The sequence below is a fragment of the Petaurus breviceps genome, unplaced genomic scaffold, assembly GCF_028583685.1.
Source record: "Petaurus breviceps papuanus isolate PSGF00001 unplaced genomic scaffold, PetGlider_PUasm1.0 90919, whole genome shotgun sequence".
In the NCBI taxonomy this organism is placed as follows: Eukaryota; Metazoa; Chordata; class Mammalia; order Diprotodontia; family Petauridae; genus Petaurus; species Petaurus breviceps.
This window is the reverse complement of record NW_027187378.1, coordinates 36,665,882-36,687,995: the sequence shown is the minus strand read 5'-3', so window position 1 is coordinate 36,687,995 and position 22,114 is coordinate 36,665,882. Positions and strand designations below refer to the sequence as shown.

The 22,114-nt window shown below is 38.7% G+C and overlaps 1 protein-coding gene across 5 annotated transcripts in view; it reads right to left on the bottom strand.

The window, feature by feature from the left end:
* KAT6A (lysine acetyltransferase 6A) overlaps window positions 1-20,533 on the bottom strand; it is a 160,114-nt gene extending 139,581 nt beyond the window's left edge. For 4 of the 5 annotated variants that reach the window (XM_069075828.1, XM_069075830.1, XM_069075831.1 and 1 more), the window contains exons 1-2: window positions 20,421-20,533; window positions 16,909-17,845 (exon numbers count right to left, since the gene is read on the bottom strand). In XM_069075828.1, coding sequence (XP_068931929.1) covers window positions 16,909-17,508 — 600 coding nt within the window. In that variant the 5' untranslated portion in view covers window positions 17,509-17,845; window positions 20,421-20,533. Of the gene's footprint in view, window positions 1-16,908; window positions 17,846-18,105; window positions 18,199-20,420 lie in introns of all 5 variants that reach the window. The other variant, XM_069075829.1, reaches the window with a different exon arrangement.
* Window positions 20,534-22,114: the final 1,581 nt, after the last annotated feature.

Genomic DNA, 22,114 nt, shown 5'->3' with positions numbered 1-22,114 from the left:
ATTATAAATAAGCTACAACCTCTCTGAGCATCAGTTTTCTGTTTCTAATATGGAGATAATGTACTACTAACCATAGAAAGTCATGTGTGTAAAAAATATCATTATGACTATTCTGTCAAGTCAATTAGCATTTATTAAGTGTTTACTATGTGCCAAGTGCTATGTTAAGAAAAAGAACACTGCACTCAACTAGGTCTGCCATCTCTCTAACCAAATATTTACATTTACTTACCTCTTCTTACTCCTCTTGCCCAGTGTTCTCTCCATTTGTAGCTTTTCCCAAGGTTCTATTAAGTGTGGTACAGAACACTAGCTAGAATAAGTCAGGAGACTGACAGTTCTAGGAGTCATCCAACAAGCATTTATTAAGTGCCTGAGTCAAGACACTGTGCTAAGTGGATAAAGACTCCTCCCCAAGAACACCCAAGGAAGCTTACTTTCTAAAAGGAAGACAACATGCACATATCTAGATAGAAATAGAGATAGATATAATATGTACAAAATGAATAAAAGGTAGTTGAGGAGAGAGTACACTAGCATCAGAGAGGTTCAGAAAAAAGCTCCCAATTAGAAGGTTGAGCAGGCTTGAATGGAAACCAGGGATTTCAAGAGGCAAAGGTAAGGCACTGAAAGGATAGGGGACAGCCAGGTTAAAGGGAAGACTGAATGTGTGTCACAGCAAGTCAATTCTGCCCTTAACTGTAACCTTCAGAAAGTCACTTGCTCTCCATATAATTCCATATAATTTAAGAATAAATGAAAATGAGCAAATGATTAGAAAAATAAATCTACAAAGGAATTAATCCTCAACAAATAGAAAAGCAATCTGGAGCACCTGAGTTGGCTAGCTTAGAGCACCAGACCAAAGTCACTTTTAGATCTGAGGGCTAAAAAGTTCTGTTAACTTTCCACAGGGGAAAAAAAACATATTTCATAATCAAAGAAGTCACCCTTATCCTAGCTTGTCATTTTCCAAGTGGCTTCCAATTAAAAAAAAAAAAACTCGAAAGGTTATCAAATTTGCTATATTACTTTTATAAATTCCTTCTTTTTTACTACAGCACACAGAACAGATCATCTCCCTAGATCACTGCCTTGCTATGACAGAGGGACTTGCGTAGCTCAATGAAACTATGAGCTATGCTGTGCAAGAGTACCCAAGATGGGCAGTGGAGAGTTCTGACAAAAGATAACCCACAGTAGAAGAATATGGCAAACCATTTCAATATCTTTGCCAAGAAAACCCCATGGATAGTATTAAAATGCCAAAAGATATGACATCAGAAGATGAATCCCTCAGCTCAGAAGGAGTCCAACATGCTCAATGAACATGAGCTTGGACAGACTTCGGGAGACAGAAGGGCCTGGTGTGATATAGTCCAGGGGGTCACAAAAGCTGGACAGAACAGAACAATAACAGAACAGATACGCCATTTGGAGGGTTTGGGGTTTTTTTCCCAATTTATCCACAAAAAGTACAAATTGATACATACTATATTTTGTGGAAGCAGAAAGATAAGTTTTCTTTTACATGCATGCACACACACACACACACACACACACACACACACACACACACACCCTTCATATGTGAGCTCTTACACATTACCTAGTCAGGGCACTTAGCCCCTCCATACTAGTACTCAGGCTATGCCTTTTGCCTGAAATGCCCTCCCTCCTTCTTTGCTGAATTTCTGCTTGTCCTTCAAAATTCAACTCAAATGCTACCTTCTCCAGGAAGCTTTTCATCCTCTCCCAAGTTTGGTAAGGACCTTTCCTTCATTCACATCTCACACAGTATTTTGTTCTGAGAGGCAGTGAGATATAGTGGTCAGGAAAAATCTAGGTTCTACTATTACCCGACAACGGCTTAGCCATGTGACAACAGGCAAGTCACAACCTCTCAGAAACTCAGTTTCTTCATCTGTAAAGTGTGGATATTAATACCTGTAGTACCCACCTCATAAGATTTTTATGAGGGGTGGCCAGGTGGCTCATAGAGTAAGAGCATCGACCCCAGTGTCAGGATGACCTGGGGATCGAATCCGGGCTCAGATACTTAGCACCACACCCAGAAATAACTGGCCATGTAACCTTGAGCAAGTTACTTAACCCCAATTGCTTTAAAAAAAAAAAAAAGAAACAAACAAAAAAGATTTTTATGACTGTCAAATAAGAATATAAGTAAAGCATTTTGCAAAGTCACTTTCTGGCTCCAAACTACATTTTCCTCTCTATATTGCTCTCATTCTGCACTAAGAGGAGTTCTCCAGTCTTGTCCTCTCTAGGTCATACTCTGAATCTAAGAATCACCTGGAGGGACTGGTACATACCATTAAAATCCTCCTTTTCCTTCAAGGCCCAAATGAGGAGCCAACTATTCTATCATTCCTTCCCTGAGCTCTTCCTCTTCAAATTTTCTTATCATACTTTGTCTGGATTTCTCCTCAACCAACCACATTCTAATTAATACCGTGTTTCCCCGATAATAAGACACCGTCTTATTAAATTTTTTGGACAGAAAAACACCAGAGGGCTTATTTTCAGGGGAGGGCTTATTTTAATGAACATTGACAGCAATTTTAATAAACAGGTAAATGTGAACAAAAAAATGAACCTTTATTCAATAAGCAAATCACTGGGGAAGAACAGGATGACGTGCTCACTGTTGCAGCTCTGATTGGATGCAGCTCGGAGCGCGGCGTGCGTTTCATGGGGGGGGGAGACGGTGCATACAGAGGGTACCGTAATGTAGCGTGTAGCGCAGGGGATCACCTTCACTACAGTAGCAATCTCAATAGGGCTTATTTTCTGGGGAGGGCTTATTTTAGAGGAATCTTACACAGTAAGGGGAGGGCTTATTTTCGGGATAGGTCTTATTATTGGGGAAACACAGTATTATCCTCATTTGTGTAAGGTCCTTAAGGGTAGGGTCTCTATTAAGAGTTTTCTATCTTTGAATCCCCAGGGCTTAGGATGGGTTCTATACAACGAGTAGGCTTAATAAAAGGCTGTTGGATTTTATCATTCAAGAAACAACCTGTTGACAGAAATGAATATAAAGTTGTAGATATATCACTTAACTAGTACTGAGTACAACAGGATAGGGAAACAAGGAAACACAATGGACAAAAAGGGGAGAGAATGGAAGCTAGCCAATAATTATTCTGAACAAAGTTCTTAACATTTTCTAAAGCTATCTGCTTTTGGTCTCAGTGATTTTAAAATTAGAAAAATCTGACTTTTTAATCTGAAAAACAAAAAGCTGATTCAGCACGTAAGCTTAAAAACAAGCTCTTGTCCATCCCTACTTATCTAAACCTGATTAACATCTTCAAAGTGCTTCACTGTTTTTCAGAACTACCTCTAGCTTATTACATTTTGAATCAAACTTTTTTTTAACAAGAATTTCTAAATATGCAAGTTTCCTCTTTTTTGTGGAAGTTATTTTGATATAATGAAATGAAAGCTGGTCTAAAAGTCAGAACTGGAAGATGCTTACTATCCCTAATTCTGTCACTAATGAGCTACAAAATCTTCAGCAAATCATTTTCCCACACTCCACACATATCCTTAGCTCACAACCTCCCCTTTTCCAAGACAATCAGTCTCCTAAGGCAGACATAACCTAGCCATTACCATATACCCACCAGAGCAGATATGCAAGTGTCATTCGGAAGAATTTCCTGTGCTCTCCAACAGCAGATGCCCAATCCCACAGATCCTCCCATGAGGACAGCAGGTACTCTAGATGGTGACCAGTCAGATTCCCACTTCACCTATTTTTGTTTAGGGTAGTACAGAGTAAGTCACACAAGATGAACAAGAGTGGCTGGCTTTATGAGCTACATTTCAGATCTCATTATAGTGTTTCTTTTCCAGTTTTGTCGAGGGCACCACCTTCCTTTCAGTCAGGTTTACAACCTTGATGTCACCTTCACTGTCATATATCCTCACTCTACAGGACAATCACCCGGGCTACTCAGTTGCCAAATCTTGTCATTTTTTTACATAAAATCATTCTGATCTGTTCCCTTCTAGCTACTTATCTAGTCACCACAGTTCAAGACCTCATCACCTCTGCTCTGGAGCAGTTACAATAGCCTCCTAATTGGTCTCCCTGCCTCAAGTCTCTCCCTTAATCAAACTATCCTCCACAGTTACCAAAGTGATTTTTCTAAAGTACAGCTCCATCCATGTCACTCCCATACTCAAATTCCAGTGGCTCTTATTTAATTTTTATCTCATCTTTTTTTAATTTTTATTTTTGTGAAAAGTTTTATAATTATCAATATAGTAGCATCTATATAATGTCATTACATGTACACATACTTGGAGTGCATGCTCAAAAAAAAGTTTCATGATAGGAGTACATCATTTAAAAAGTACATTGATCGGGGTGGCCAGGTAGCACAGTTGAGTAAGAGCACCGGCTCCAGTGTCAGGATGATCTGGAGATTGAATCCCAGGCTCAGACACTTAGCACCCACTCAGAAACACCTGGCCGTGTAACCTTGAGCAAGTTACTTAACCCTGATTGCTTTAAAAAAAAAGTACATTGATCACTGCTCTATGGAATTGATTCACACTAACTTCAAAAGACATGTAAATCTGAATGCTAATTTATGATTTTACAATGAGGAATATGCCTTCCCAGTGTCTACATCCTAATGACTGCTATCCAGCTACCCCCTTCCCAATATCAGGGCACACAATCAGATGAATGCTGATCAGAAGGTTACTTGGGAAACAATGTGTGTTAGTGGATCAAGCAGTAAGTAAACTGTAAATCAATAAGACCTGGGTTCAAATTCCAAAGTGACCTTGAACAAGTCATTTAACCTTTCTCAAACACAGTTTCTTCATGTGGAAAAGAGGAAGACCCCCTCTGTACCAGAGTTTTTTTAAAAGGTGGTCCAGAAACAACTAGGGTCAATGAGACCCTTTCAGATCCTCAAAATCAAAACTATTTTCATAATACTACTAAAGATATTTTAATTTCTTATACAGTAAAGAGCAAAAAATAAAAAATCCCTCATAAACAAGAGCTCTTTGGGATCCTCGATAATTTAAGAGTGTAAATGCCAAAAAGTTTGAGAAACATTGCTCTATACTATCTCACTTGGTGATCTCTCATCAGCCTTCATGGATTCAATTACCTCTATGTTGATGATACTCAAATCTACTTATCCAACCTCTAACCTGTCTTCTAACCTCCAGTCACATCTCTAACTGCTTAATGGACACATCTTGAACTAGATGTTCCAGAAATATTTTAAACTTGACATGTACAAAGCTAAACTCATCTTTCCCCCAAAACCCTGCCCTCTTCAGAAGTTCCCTATTCCTGTCAACGGTACCACCAACCTACAAGTCATGCAGCCTCAAAACCTAGGTACCATCCTCAACTCTCTTTCACTCCACAAATCCTGTCCAATCTACCTCCAAAATATCTCTTGTAGAAGCAAGCCCCCTTCTCTTCATTCACACAACTACCACTCTAGTACAGGTCCTTATCAACTTAGAAACTGGACTACTGCAACAGCCTGCTACCTGGTCTTGCAGACTCAAGATAGATTCAAGTCTCTTCCCACTCTGGTCCATCCACTCAGCTGCCAAAAGTGATCTTCCTAACACAAATACGGTCATGTCATTTCCATGTTAAACTCCAGTAGCTCCTTATCACCTCCAGGATCAAATATAAAATCATCAGTTTTGCTTTTAAAACTCTTCGCCATCTGACCTCTTCTTACCTTTGCTCTCTTCTTACACTTTACTCCCCTCCTCTATGATTCAACAACACTGGCCCCCTAGTTCCACACATAAGACACTCCTCCCAACTCCAGCCTTTTCACTGACTGTCCCCCATGCATGGAATTTTCTTCCTCCTGGCTTTGCTGGCCCTCTTAAAGTCTCAGCTAAAACCTCACCTTTTTCAAGAAGTCCTTCCCATTCCCCCTCAGAGGACTTACCTTATGTACATAGCTGTTTGATTCTTTCTCCCCATTAGATTGTTATCTACTTGTGGGCAGAAACTTTTTCCTTTCTCTTTATCCTCAGCACCTGGCACAGTGCTTAGCACACAGTAAAGGGTTAATAAATACTTGTTAGTTGTTAAATAGCCTACTGAAATAGCTTTCAAGAATCCCAGGCCATCACCATATTATGGCAAAATACTAGAGGCCATCAAATCCAACCCCCTCATTTTATAGAAGAGGAAATTAAGAACCAGAAAGCTTAAGTGACTTGAGGGAGGTCACACAGGTACTAAAGGACAGAGTAGATTTCAAACCCAGGTCCTCTAACTCCAAAGTCAGAGTTCTTTTCATTATACCGCAGGAAAGGTAAATGATACCTGCAGCCACAGCTGAAAAAATGACCTGGCCATCTGCCCCAAAGGAAGCATCCTGTCACACAACTGTGGCTGCAACCTGGTTACATGGGCTTTGAAACTGAGGTACAATCACTTTGCAAGCAACTGGTAATGTAACTAGTTCAATGATGAATAGAAAGGATTCTTCCTTTAGAGAGGTTCCCTACATTACATGGTTGAATATTAAAAAAAAAAAATTTTTTTAAATCCCCTTCCCCTTTTCAACCAGCCAAGTCTCAGAAGCTCCACTGGGAGAGAAATATTAATAACTGGGCCATAAGGAAAGAGTTCAGTTTGAAAGCAATGAAAAACTGAACCTTGTACTTGAGGAAGGGAAATAAGTAGTGAGTATAAAAGTAAAAGACAGCATGAAACTAAGTCAGGCACCTAATAGCAGAAACAATTGGAAACCACTATAACAGCACACTCAAATAGCAAAAGGCTATTTCCAAGGCTTCACAGGTACTAGGAAACTCATAAGGCGTTAAGTACCTCAGTGCAGCCAATGACTGGGAAAAAAGAAAACATACACTCTACTAAGAAGAATGGATTAAAAACTAACACTTATAGCTGCTCTCTGGGTCAAATACAGTTCACGATCCCCTGGAGATGCAAAACCCTATAGTACATGCAATGATAACACCCCCACACATTGAATCCACTTCTGCACAGAGGGTAAAGGTCAAAGGAATCAGCTGTCTTCTTTCACACATACACAGATTTTTAGCTGCCAGATAGTCTAGTGCCTAGACATCAGTTATTTTCTCTTCAACAATAGAGTCTCACCACTGACCTTAAAATCAGCCAATTATTTTACCATAAAAATTACCCCCAACTTTAACCCTGTTTTGCCATCTTTTTTTTTTAACTTCCAAAATTTAATTTTAACACTAGAAATGAAAGTGATACAAAGATCAATTATTTAGAGTCATAAGAACCAAGAAAAACAAAAGACCTGATATTATCCTGACATTCTTCTTTGGTTTTTACTCACTTGTAATACAAATCCCTCTAACATACTAAGAGTCAAGATACTGTGTACACAATAATGAATTCTAGTCTTCTGATTTACTCACAGTTTAAGTATCATATTGTTAATGAATCACTTCATTAAATAATTAAAAGGAAATATGGGATAAGCCTTTATGTTATCTAAGTTTCAAGAATATAAGGTTCTAAGAAATATACATTGTCATTAAAGGTCAAGTCTGTCCAAGAGAATTACTGAAATCTCATCTCTAACACAAAGTAGGAATTTTTCAACACTCAGCTAGTACAGTTTATATAAACATGCAACCTCTTCAGTAGTTTGTCTTATGCATTCCTTTCAATCTTTAATTAGAAAAAAAAAACTTTGTAATCCTTTTAACTTTACATATTAAAGCAGACTTCCCCCTAAATTGTTTCAGCTACCTATTAGCATATCACAGTTATATTCAAACAGTGAAATAAGTCAATTTATATATTTATGGTTCATAAAACCACAAAAATTCTCTAGACTATAGTTTACCCTATGTTTTTTTGTTGGAAGAAGTCTTATTTACATTATTATTATCTTATGGAATACTAGCATGTATGTGGCATCAAGACACACTGGAAAGTGCAATGAACTGTAAACTTGGGATACCTAGGTGGTTCCTAGGCATAACTCCAACACTAACTAGATGGTGTGACTTTGGCCAAGTCACAATACCTCTCTAAGCCTTAGTTATTTCAAAGGTAAAATGATAAAGTTAAAACTGCATAATCTCTAAGATCTCTTACTGATCTAAAATTATATAATTTTAGGAAATTCATAAGACCAGTCCTTTCTCTAAAAGAGAATTTAAAATTTACATGGATGACACAAATCAGATACAACATAAACACATAAACACATAAACATAAACATTCTTCCAGGCATTTTTTTTAAACTATGTTAAAGAAAATATGGTTTATTCTACTCATTTGAAAAGCATTAAATATTATTCACCCCAAAGTCATATTTCTTGCATGGCATTTCATCCCTCAATATATCAGAAATCTAGTATTTGATACCACAATTGATTCAATAGTATTATATTATTAACAGATTCACCTGCTCTCTAATGAAGTTGAAAATAATTCTTCAGATTTGAATTTCCAGAATTATGTACAGTGGTGATGAAAACCATATGTTAGAAGCTATGACTTTTCTGTCAAAGGAGAAAGCCAGAAGGAACAGCCTTAATTTTCCTGGGAACCAGCTGCAACAGAATGAATCCTAATCCTGCTCCAGCTGGGACAACGGCGGCAGAAGGGTGAAGTCGCTCCTAGTCTAATTATGATACTTCATCTGCTACAAATCCTTTGTGCAATGACTCCACCCAAGACTAGCCAACATATAAACAACTTTATCAGAACGGAATTCCAAGTCTTTACATTTACTATGTATTCATTCCTAAAATATTTTAAAATGCAGCATAAAAATGGTTATTGTCACATTTTATAGACTTGAAAAAAATCATCTATTTGGTCAGAAAATAAATAAAAAATATCAATTTTCAGTCTGATAAATGGAATCTGGTTTGAGTTCTACCAGCCTAATAAGAACTAAATCAGTTTATGGTTTCTGGAAATTTGACAGGAAAAGAGGGGGGAAAATTCAAAGGATATCAAGAATATATTCTCACAAATTCAAGTTGCATAAATATTGGAAGAATAATATTTTCCTGATTTAGAGATTTGTACCTATGATTTATTCTTTTCTAATAAGACTGGTGTGAAAATAAACTGACTTCCATACCTGAAATCATGCCAGATGAAAATGAGACCAGTAAGCCTGGTGAAGAATTCAATATATAGTGCCTTTTCTTTCTCTATTCACTCTCCCTAAGAATTTGTCATGAAAAACAAAGATTATGTTAAGAAAGATGTTTGTTTATATTCCTTTAGACACTATTTGAAAAAAAGTTTTCTATATTTTCTCTATTGTCAATTTTTTTGAGGAAGAGGGAAAGGACACGGAATTAGGGAGCAAGCAGGAATGGATGGCTAGTATGACTGGTATGAGGATTCCAGAAGCACGGCACTACATTAGCACATGGTACTTAGAAAACAATACAAAAGCAAGAAATGCCAAGGTAATGAGCTTAAATCCTCACTTGGAACAATTGATAAGAGGCAGCATGGCATAGTGGGAAGGGGCCTGGATTGGCAGTCGGGAAGACCTGGGTTCAACTCCCTCAAACATTTACTATGACCCAAATAAGTCACTTAATTTCTCTGTGCCTCAGTTTCTTCATCTGTAAGAAGAAGGAGTTGGACTTGATGCTCTCTCTCTAAGGCCCCTTTCAGCTTTAAATCTATACTCTTATGATTCTATGAAATAGTCACCATGGTGGAGAAAGGATGGCTGGGTATGTATACATACTGCAGACATGAGTGTCTATCAACAGTGTTTTTAGTGGGTAACTAGAATGCCAGAAAATTCATGATAAACCTACTACTGACTGAAAACACTGAGAGAGGTCTTAAAACTATTTTCAAAGCTGGGAGAAGGGATTACAACTACACTTAAGGAAAAGGTGATTTAAATCATGATAGACACAACATCTCCAGCTGAGAAAAAAATATTCTAGCTCTTTAGGCCACAAAAGGATAATTATGCAAAAAACTCAAATTCTTCACTTGTGTTTCATCCACTCTGAGGAGTGGATTTTTTTTAATACCAGGCCAACTTCTCTCCTGTAACCAGCACAATCAGCAGTCACTTCCCCCAATCACCAAGCAAAATATAAAGAATGTAAAACATGTAATATTAATGGTAATAAAATATAGTCCTGAAGATAAATCAGCTAGAAAACCAACATAATTCCAAAGCCTAAGTTAACCATGTCACTATTTCCCAGAAGTTGTGGGATAAGAGAAGATTGATGATATATGGTTAAAGAAAGTTTCCCTACACAGAATTTAAGTGCATATTGAGATAGTCTTCTTCATTTTCAGCATAATTATTTAGTGACCCCAAAAAAGCAGAAGAATTAAAATCTGTAATTTTAAACGGTAGCACTCCAATTTATTTTTACTATATTGCATATTTGCTCTCCTAAGCAATTTTAAAACACTGTATAAAAACATGTCTCTTCACTTAGTAACTACTGTGTCATTTCATATAATTTGTTGACTATTCTGAACATATTTGATAAAACAAGAATTCAACATAACACCAAACAATCATTTTGCCAAGCTGCCTGCCAGAGAAAAACACACATCCTTCAATCCAAAAACAGCTACAACTCAGTCTCTTCTTCTAGTCATAGTGATAAAATATAAGAAAAAAAAAGCAAATTAGTATACTTACCTATATTATTCTTACCTAAGATATGATTTTGTAATGGATCATGAGAAATAAGTTTACTATTAAGTCAATAATAAAAGTCTGCTTTTAAAAACAACAAAAACCCTATCAATTTCTTCAGGATTCACAATCCTTAGTTTTTATTTATAATTGTTAATATGTTAAAAGTCAAATCTCACTGCAACAAACATGACTGTATCAAAAAATGGTCAACTTATTTCGAGTAACAGTCAATACAACAAAATTACACTGCTTGGACAGCCTAAAGAAATCATTCAATAGGGATATGAATTGTACTTGATGACTATAAATTATCTTTTTGCTAATAATCAAATAGAAAACTAATCCAATCAACACTTTATCCAGAAACATCTCTGTCCCCTTTCTCCTTTCAAGTTGAAAAATTAAGCAAAATAAGCTTTATTCCAAGGAATTCATCTATAAACTAACTTTACAATATGCCAGTGGAAAGATTATTGATCTCAAGAGTCAGAAGATAGGGCGGCCAGGTGGCACAGTGAGTAAGAGCGCCGGCCCCAGCGTCAGGAGACCCGTGATTGGTTCCGGCCTCAGATACTTGGCACCCACACCAAAAATAACTGGCTGTGTAACCTTGAGCAAGTTACTTAACCCCAATTGCTTAAATAAAAAAGTCAGAAGATAATAGATTCAAGTACAGACTCTGATACTAAGTAACTTTTGGCACATCACATAACTAGGACTGTGTGCCTCAGTTTCTTTATCTGTAAACATAATAGTACTTGAAGCAGGCACATGTTTGTTATAACAAAGTACTCTGTGTCTGCTCTGTAGCAATGTAAGCTATGTATTCCACCATTTGGTATAATATAATAAAAGAGTCAAAGTCTTCTGGATTAAATAAAATGCAGAAATACTCATATCAATGTTTTAAGTACTGCAATTAAAAAATCACTACAATTTTATGATAGAGAAAAAATACGCATGTGCCATTTAATCATCTCTCACCACATTTTTAAAGTAGAAGATAGGAGAGTGTGGTAAAGGAAAACTAATTTTAAATCAAGTCCACTCAGGATGGGTGTGGTAGCTTTTGCCAGTAATCCCTACTACTAAAGGAGGCTGAGATTGGTAGATTACTTCAATTCCAGGTTGTAAGCTACAGGGGGGCTAAGGCCTTCCTTTAGATTGGATATCTTCAGTATATCAAAACTAGTAATAGTGAGCAGGCTGCCTAAGGTAAGGAAAACCAAACCAGGTCAGAAAAACCAAGTAGACTAAAGTTCCCCAACCTATCAGAATCAGGATACCTACCCCATATCTCCAGACTAGTGAGATAGGGAGACCTCAGTCTCCTCCAAAAATATCAAGTCCATTCAGTACCCCATAATATAAAAGGCAACCAACAAAATGAATAATCTAATAAAAGTAGGAATTGTTCATTTCTCAGTAGTACAAAAAGTCCTAATTATTTTTTATCCTTCTAGTTGATCATTATTTTTTTTGTTTCTCATAATAAAGGAAAAAAATATTCTACTTGATATTGTGCTCAAGTAGGACCATGGGCTTTATTTCACAACTAAAGCCACAAATCCGTCAAACTTTTAATTTTCTCACCTTTGTACTAAAGCAAAGATGTGTTTTTACTGTTGTACTATATAGACTACCATGAATATACTTAGAATTTTTAAATACCTAAAACTTCAGGTAAATTCATACTCATGTAAATTTCTCAAAATCAACCCAAAGTAGACAATAAAAGATTAGTTCCAAGACTAAAGGATTTGACTCATTTAGATGGAGAATGGTAAAAAAACAAAATACTAACAAACAAGGTAACCAACTTCCTATAAGAAAATCAACCTAAATAAATGTGTAATATTTGCAGTTTTATGTCCCGCTCAAGACATTTTAAATTTCTGAGATAATGGTTTTCTGTTAATAAGGCCAAGGAGCATTTAGGATCACAGGAGTTTAGCAAGTGAAAGACCTGGAGATGATTTAGTCCAACCCATCATTTTAAACATAAAGAAACTAAAAATTCAGGAATGTTAAGTATAAAGGCAGCACTGTAAAGGAGATAAAGCATTGGACATACACAGGGGATCTGGGTTAAAAGCCTGGTTTCCAATACTTAAAATAACTTTATGGCCATGAATGGGCAAGTTATTTAGCATCTCTAAGCCTCATTTTCCTCATCAAGGTAATAATATGCATATACTATCTATCTCTCAGAGTGAGAAGGAAAGACTTGTAAAACTTAAAGTACTATTTTTAAAAATATATAAATTGAGATGCCAAAGCTCACACAGGTGAGTGAGCCAGGAGTGGAAACCAGGTCTGCAAACTTCAATTCCAATATTCTTTCCAGTACAACACACACTTAGACAAAGTTTTACTCCCAGCTTCCTCCAGACATATTCAGCACCATTTTCAGCAATCTTATCTATAAAGTGAACCAGTTTTCTAAAAATACAGAAGAAAAAAATATTCATTTATTTGATTGGTTTTTGTTCATTTTCTTTTCTTTTTTGGAGGGAGAAAGGCAAGGTAATTGGGGTTAAGTGACTTGCCCAAGGTCAAGTGTCTGAGACTGGATTTGAACTCAGGTCCTCCTGACTCCAGGGCCAGTGCTCTATTCACTGCACCACCTAGCTGCCCCTGATTTGATTGTTTTTTAAAACATTAAGTACACATCATTTAGGAGAATGTACCTTTTTAGTAGTAGAAGATGGACTTGTTCAAGAAAAAGAGAACCAAAAATGATGGGAGGCCACTCTGGGTTCTCCAGGACACAGCAGAAAAAAAAAAAAAAGGGCCTGAAATAAAAGGTCCTTTACTAAAACCATACTTTCCAATCCCCTAAATACAACTATTGTAAAAACTAATGTGCAGAAATGATCTTCAAAGGAAGAACATGTTCAAATATAAAATTTCATGAAGATTAAATATAACCCTAATTTTGCAACTTAATATGGAAAAAGAAAGTACAAATGGCTTATTAACTATGGATGCCAAAGTGATGTAGTTATCTGTTAATAGGTAAATAATAAGTGATAATACACAGAATAAGTATTAACTTAGCGTATATTATCAATCTCTAAAGTTATCTCAGAAATTTTCTTCCTAAAATACCTATGTCACTCTTTAATTGTCGGGAAAGCTCTTACTATTTATGAACGTGATATTAAAGCCCTGAATTCTGAAAATAACTTAAAATAAGAAATTTTTCTGAACAATGACCTTTAAGGGAGAAAAAAGTCATTCTGCTACCCAAAAATCTACATTCAATTAGCAGAACTTTTAGGGAAAAAAATGAAAAGTGTCTACTCAGGTTATTCTGCATTACCAGCAGGATGACTTGGATGATTCTTACATTTAACTTTATTATCCCATGCTTTTATCTAATTGACATAAGGTAGGGAGAAGGCAATACCTTCTTCTTTTTCCTTATCACAAAATAATTATCTGAAGTCGATTGTTTTGGTTCTTAAGAGAGTACCAAACAATTTTGTGTAACAGTTCTTCAAGGGGAAGATAGGAAGAAAACAGCTGCAATAATAAGAGAAAAGAAAGAGGGAAATGGATCTACTAAGAGGGAAGGAGGGACAGAGTCTCTACGATACTTTTCATTATTATTTAAAATGAAACTTTTCTTTAACCATAAGAAAGTTTTATTCAAGAAATGCACTATCAAAAACATTAAGATGACTCCCAAGTATTACCTTATATCAAAGATATCTTCAATCCAAATTTCCTAGACTCTATCATCCTATAGAATTAGTTTTTCAGAGACCTACACACACATACAAAAACCTATTTGACTTAAAATTTTTTTTCCTGTCCAAATTCTGTCAACTCAGAATTTAACAATATATTAAAGTGATATAAAAAAAGTGTAAACATTCCTTGCTCGACAATAGGAATGAGTCCTATCTACCAAGTTAACAGAGCACTTTAAGATTTACAAAAACATTTGTTAAGCAACAACTCAAAGAGGTAGTTGTTCATTTTACAACTGAAGAAAGTCTGGCTCAAAAAAGTTAAGTGACTTGCCTAAGGTTCTTCACTCAACAAAAGTAAGAGTCAGAAATTAAAGCCATGTCCCCAGAGATTCTAAATGCTCTCTCAACAATACAAAGATTTAGGAGAAAAGAGATAGTAAAAAAAGGCACTCAAATCATATAAACTTAGTTGATGAAACATTTCCCTTGAAAAGAGCACTCCCTATAATTCAATTCAATATACAATTATTAAGAGTTTCCCATCCTATGCAAGGCACCTTATGAGGTGCCAGAGATACAAAGATGAAAAATGATATAGTCCCTGTCCTCAAGGACCATATAGTCTTCAATAATGAGTTTTTAACCCTATTCCTTTCTCTGCTTGGTGATCCTACTAATTCCTAGAACGTAAGACTCAGTCAGAATCATAATTTGGAAGCCTTATCCTCAGCTGTGCATTAGCTAGAGCAAGTTACAAAAACAAATCTATAAAAACTTTGATCCTATAAATTTACTGGTGTCTCAGTTTCTTCATCTGTGAAATACCTAGAGCAGGATGTGGTGGAATGGGTAAAAAAAAAAAAAAAAAACCTGGTTTCTGGTACCAGTTTTACTTAGCTAAAAGAACTTGGATCAGACATAGCTCTTCTGGTTGTCAGTTTCCTCAACTATAAAAAGAGGAATTTGAATAGACAATCCATAAATCTCTTCTAGCTTTATAATCTTTGGATTCTAAAGACTCATTCTTGTCCTAATTCATAGGATAAACACCATTTTCATTTAATCTGCATAACTATAGATGCTTTTGTAGCTAATATCAACATACCTATATTGTAACACAAAATGAAAAAATTAACATGGACAAACTACAAATTACTTCCACATATAGATCACTTGGTGGCAATAGTAGTATTCAAGATTTCCTTCATCTAAATTTTGCCTTCATTCTTCAAATTTGATCATTCTTACAGATGAAAAGTTATTTCACTGAAATATGGAATCAAACATTTCGATTCTTTGCTCACCCTCAATTTTTACTACAAATTCAACACGTGTTCAAATGATGTATTAATTATAATATTATGAATGGGGTACTTGATTCCACTAGTTTGATTTCTGAGGTTAAAATAAGGTAAAAATTATGGTACCACTTCAAAGTGTAGAGGGGAAAGTAAACCACAAATGGATTTGAAAATTCTAATAGGGTTAAACAGAACTGTTAAAATAAATTCTTGCTTAATCAACAAAACAACCAGGGGACTGCTTTTTAAAAACCTGTACATGGTAAGCCATAACTGGCATGAATTTAGGTAAAATCACAGATATTTTTATACTCATTCAGTTTTTAACTTAATGATCCTAGAGGTAGTTTCCAAGGTTTTAAATAAAATGAAACTTTTTATAGTAATTTGTATTATGTATGAATTCTAAAAGAAGATTTCAGTTTGCGGGGCTAACAATCTGGAAAATAAATGAAACACACATATAGTTAAGGAAACAAATTCAAATCACCCCTACACTGTTATCCTTGAAATTTTCACAAATAAAATATACTTTCAAAAAAGATATACTTTCAGTTACTCTGGTGTGAAATGAAAAAAGTCCAAACTAAGAAAACACATTTCCATTGTAACTCCAAATCACTAGGATATTTAACTATCTCATCAATTAAAACTGGATTTTGAAAGCATACTAATAGAGTCCCCAATAAAGGGAGCAGAACACTTAATAAGACTGACATTGAAAACTGCAGTATGACCAAAAGGCAAAATTTCCTTAGATATTACTCTTTGCCATGAGAGTCAGTCACAATTTCAGTGTAAGCACAATTTCAGTATAAGCCCAGGGTTCAGATTTAGAATTCCTTCATTTTCTGGTATCCAATAATTAGCAGCTCATCTTCCAGATCAAAAGACATCTAAGGAACTACTCAGAAGTTTTAAAGTTTTGTTTTCCTTTTTAATGACAATCTACCAGGGAAATGTGCATTTTTAGGTAGAATCATCTCCTTCCCAACTGATTCTTAACAGTGAATTATTTCAAAATACCAGGAAAGATGTTATCTATTAATGATACCAAACAGAACTTACCCAAGGGAAACAAAACACAGGGTTGATAACTGCAAAGAGATCCCAAATTCCAATGTTACACAAGAATACACTTGGCTAGTTATGTGCATTTGCATCCTCTTATTTTATCAGCTATAAAAGAATGCTAATGCATATGACACTTACCTTATCCTTTTCATGAGGAAGGAGAGACACAGGAGGTAGACAGGAAAGAGACTCACAACTCTCTTTCCCATCCACATTGGCCACTTTAGTGTTGAGCCGATAAAGAGGTCCATCTTTAAGTAGTCTGCCGTGGCCAACGGCACGTTTGACAGCCAATCGTAACTGCTGGTGAAAGACAGAGGCAGCACTGCCCCCAAACAATGCAGACACATCTTTCTGACCTTTCAAAAAACGTTCAATGTTCTTCAAGGTTGAACCGCTGGACTCGGCCAAGCCTTCAACTGCCCGTTTGATAAGTTTATTCCAATCCACATTTTGTTTGCCATCCAACTTTCCATGGTTCCGAGGTTTAGGAAGTGCTATTCGCCCAGGATTATCAGGATCTTTGTAGGAATTGAGTCCTTTATTTGAGACTTTTAAAATTGTTCCATCTTTAACACTCAATTCCAATTGTTCTAAAACAGTTTTCCGGTCCAAGCCATGGGACGAAGACACTGCATTGCATATCCTCTCTTCTGAAGGGCGCTGTTTTTGCTTCTTCACTTTTTTGATCGCCTCCAAAATCCACTCCGTATACAGCGGGTTAGCGAGTTTTACCATGGTGAAGAATTCTGTATATCCATAGAGTCGTTATCCCTTATCCTGATGCTGAATATGTTTCACACCATGGAAAAAAAGATTCTCGGAGGTTGGGAACCAGTTAACCATAGCATACAGTTTTCTGGCCTGAATCCGTCCTCCTTTCACAAAGAAGTACACTTTTCCCACTTCTAATTTAAAAACCAAACCAATCTAATGTTTCAAATGTCTGCATACTTCCCAACAGATTCCTAAAGAGCACTGAAGAGACAGGTTTTCCTCAAAAGTTATAAGAAATCAGATCATCTCACACCTCCTTTTGATGTCCAGACTCACATGAGAAAAATGTATCTTACACCTGAAAGAAAATCAAAATGTCAGTTCTCTATCAATCAAAAAATGTATAAATATATGTAAACTCAGAGGTATCCAGTATTTAATAAGAACCTGTGTGCCCAGCACAGTGTTAATATACTATAAGGGATATAAGATGCTTCTAGTAAAAATGTTCCAAATCAATCCTGTACACCCACAAAAAGTCAATCACAAAAAACAATCATTGACTTTGGGGTTCTGTGAGGGGTGCCAGCTATGCTATCTTCTACAACCCTTGCTCACCAGTCTGTGATTGCAACTGAGCTGCTCCTTGATATCTTCCCCCAAGAAAACATTCGATACTTCAGCAAATGGATAGATTTAGTGGAAAGAATCCTGCAATGAAATCAACAGTGAATCTTCCATCTCCAAAAAAATTCCAGAATTTTTAGACTGATCAAATCACTCAATCAATGAATAGTCAAACTCTGCTACTTCACACATTAGAAGAAACAGGAAATAGGATTTACATATAACAAATTCAAAATATCTTGTTTCAAGTACAATATTACTATGTGTCCTAAATGGAAGCAACAAAAACACTGAGTACAATTCAGCTAAAGTAATAAAAGCCAAATCAAAAAAACTTTTTTTTAGTACTTCTGGATGCTTAAAATACTTTACAAGCAATAATTTAATTTATTCTAAACTTGTATAAAGACTCAGAAACTATGAACCATCAGCTAGACATGACCTAATAGCTGTCAAAAGGGAAATATTATCACCTAGTCTTCAGGTAAAATTCAAAGATAAGTGACTTGTCCAGGATCAAAGAAATGTCAGTGATAAGGCTGGGGAATAACCTCCACCTCAACTGTACAGCACAGAAAAAAAATTAATGACTGGTTTTAACATATAATAAGAGAGAGAGAAGTCACACAAATATGACTTCAAGACTCCCAGGCTGCTGTCCAGACAGGAACATGCTCTGGACTAGCAGATAAAAACATGCCAGTATTGCCTCTAGTGAGACAAAATCTATGTTATTCTGGAAATTGTAAAAATAATACACTTTAAATCTAAATCAGCATCCCTTAAAAAAATGCTTTAAGTAAAGCTGAGGCTTAAGTACTAGTATTACTTTAGTGTCTCATCAAGCACTTAGAAATTACACTGTAAACAGAAAGAAAAAAGGGTCCTCAGCAACTATTCTTAATAACTACGTTAAAGTCAAAAGGAGACAAATGATTACCTCCAAAAGACAAAGTACTGATGATATAGATATAGATATAGATATGGAGAAAAAGTATTCAATCCTCCCGAACCCACTAAGAATATTTTTTTCGACTGATAGATGCTTCTCCTTTCTGTGAGGCCAAAAAAAAAAAAAAATAATTACAGGATCAGTCCAGTAAATGTGATTATGTATATGTCAGGGTTAACATAAATTAGTTCGGGTTGATTTTAAGAAACTGGGAATTGACCAGCTAATCAACCATACAGGTAAGCAAATGAATGACAACTATGAGGATCTTTCAACAAGGGTTTTCTTTCGTTTCCAAGCCTTCTGGATGCAGTGTCTCCAAACTTGATGCCCATACATATAAAAGTACAGCACTTCACCTGGATGAGCACCATCACTCACAGTCCCTCCCCGCTAACCCCTACGTTTTAAAGAGGGAAGGACAACTTTGCAAACTTTAAATGGCAAGCATGCTACTTGCTAACGAGTCATTTCGCCCTTCCCATCAGGTCAAAACAGAAACAGAGGAGTAAGTTAACAATGAAATCACGTGGAGCAGCATCTCCCATTCCCAACACCTCCGGAGCTCCAGATCCCCGCGCCCGCCCGGGAGCCTGGCAGCGCCTCTCGGGGCAGGGCATGCCCGGGCTTCCGGGAGGCTCTGACAGGTCGGACAGTTCCCCTCGGAGCCCGAGCTCGGCGTTGACAGGCAGCCCCGGCCCGCCGCCCCCGCCGCCCGCCCGCCCGGACTGGGACTGACAGCCCGACAGACACCACAACACACGTGCTGCCTCCTCCGCACCACAACACCCGCCCGCCTGTCACCCGCCCCCCGCTGCCGGGCCCCCGTTCCCGGACAATCCCAGCCGCGCCGGGCACGGGGCGCCGGGCCGCGGACAGGGGAGCCCGGGGCTGAGGCGGCTGGCGGGAGGCGAGAGAATGAGGAGGCAGGGCCGGCAGAGCGGGATCCCCGGGGTAGCCCAGCCCAGCCTGCGGCTCCAAGGCCTGCGCCGCCCGCCCGCCTGCTCGCTTGCTCGCTCCCTTTCCCCGGGCCTGGGGCCGGGACCCGGGCCCAGCCGGCGGGTGGCAGGGCGGAAGGCCCGAGGAGCGCGGGGCTAGGGCCAGGGCCTGGACCAGGGGCAGGCAGCCCGGCGCGCGGAGAGGCGGCAAGGGAAGCCGGGCGCCGGCTCGGCGCGAGGGGGCGGCCGCGGCGCCCCGGCCCGAGGCCTGGCGCAGAGCAGCGGGAGGCGGCGCAGGCCGCGGCGGGGCCTGCAGCCGCCCGCGGACCCCGAGGGGCGGCCAGGTGGGTCCCGAGGCGGTTCAGCCACGGACTCGGCGGCGGGAGGCGGCACTGGGTGGCTCCACAGCAACTTACCGAGGCGGTGGAGAGCCTGGATCCCAGGGCCCCGGGCCGGACGGCGGAGATGCCCCAAACTGACACGGCCGCCATCTTGGAGACAGTGAGCTTGGGGCGGGGGGAGGGGAGGCGGGGCGGCGGAACAGCCGCGGGGGGAGGGGGACGGTCGCGAGGGAACGGCGGTCGTGGAGGGGACGGGGGGCGGGGGTAGAGAGTGGGAAGAGCCGGAAAAGCAGCAGAGGGGGAGGAGGGAAGAAGGGTGAGCGCCAGAGGGGGGGAGAGGCCGGGGAGCCGGAAGAGCCGGGGGGGCGAAGGCTCGTGGCAGGGGGAAGGGAGAGAGGGGGGGGAGGGGCGGGGGGGGGGATACACAGCCGCCTAGAGGGTCACGTGAGGCCGGTACAAAAGGCCAAAGCCAAAGTGGGAGGAGGATTTAGTGTGGAGGGAGACCAACAATTGGGAGCTCATTTCTAAGTCCAGATTCCCTTTGGGTCTTGCAGGGACTAAGAAAAAGCAAGCGCTGATTTATCTCAGTTAACAGATGGGGAAACTGAGGCAGTGAGGGTTGGATTTGAGTTCTGTGTCACTGGAAGCAGCCACGTAGCTAGGTTTGGCCCCCCAACACCGCCACAAACTCCCTTACAAAGCTCCTTCCTCGAAACCCTTTGAAAATGAAGATACAAATGTTATCCCCATTTTACAGATGAGGAAATTGAGGCCCCAGCTCAAGTGCTTTGTTTAAGGTGACATCTAGCCGGCACTAGAATGGCTGTCTGACTCCAAAACCAGTGCTTCTTGCATTCAAGTGCCCTTCCTCTCTGCCTCGAGGTGCTCTCTACCCTGGTCTCTTCGCAGTTCTCGCAGTGACTTAAAAGGATTCTCCTTATCCCGACTCTGGGAATGGGTCATCCTCACATTCTCCTCATGGCCCCATTCCATTGCCACCATCCGCCTTCGTGCAGCTTTCTTTCTCCGCCAGCATGTGATCTCTCACTCCTCTGAAAACCCTCTCCCCACCCCTTGAACTTTATTCCTAACTCATCCTCGAATGAGTCTGTGAGGTACAGCATGAGATATATATATATGTATCTGCCATCTCCGGTTGTAACTGCTTTCCTATTTATCTTAGCCTCACCATTAATTGCAATTTTCTTAAAAGCAAAGTCTATAGCAGGATCCAATGGAAACTACCCTTGAACTTGAGAGTCTAAAGCCTGGGTATGCATGCCAGCTCCTGCATTTGTTAACTGTGTGACCTTGACCAAGTCCTTTTTTGAGACCAAATATCCTCATCTGTCAAGTAAGGATAATATGACTTGCTACTCCACAACTCATAGGGATGTCTCAAATGAGGTGTCAGTAAAGTGATTTGCAATCACAGGTCAGTGTGTAAAAATTATAGTCTTAACTAGAAATTCCAACACCTGGGATAAATTCATTTGGAAGAGATGGAAGCCATGAGGGCATTGAGGATGAGAAATATTGCAAGGTAAGTTAACTCATATCAAGTTGTGATGAACCAGCTCCACTGAGATAATGGGCTTGAGGGCTGGAGAATTAGGAGGCAGAGGTCATGTAATGGAGCTGACTCTGAGCTAGAGAGTGAATTTGGTGGGAAAGAGTGACCTGGAGATCCACAGATGACAGCAAGTACGGATCTATACAGACTGGAATAAATTTTAAAGTTTGAAAGGTGTTTGCTAAGTGATGGTGAA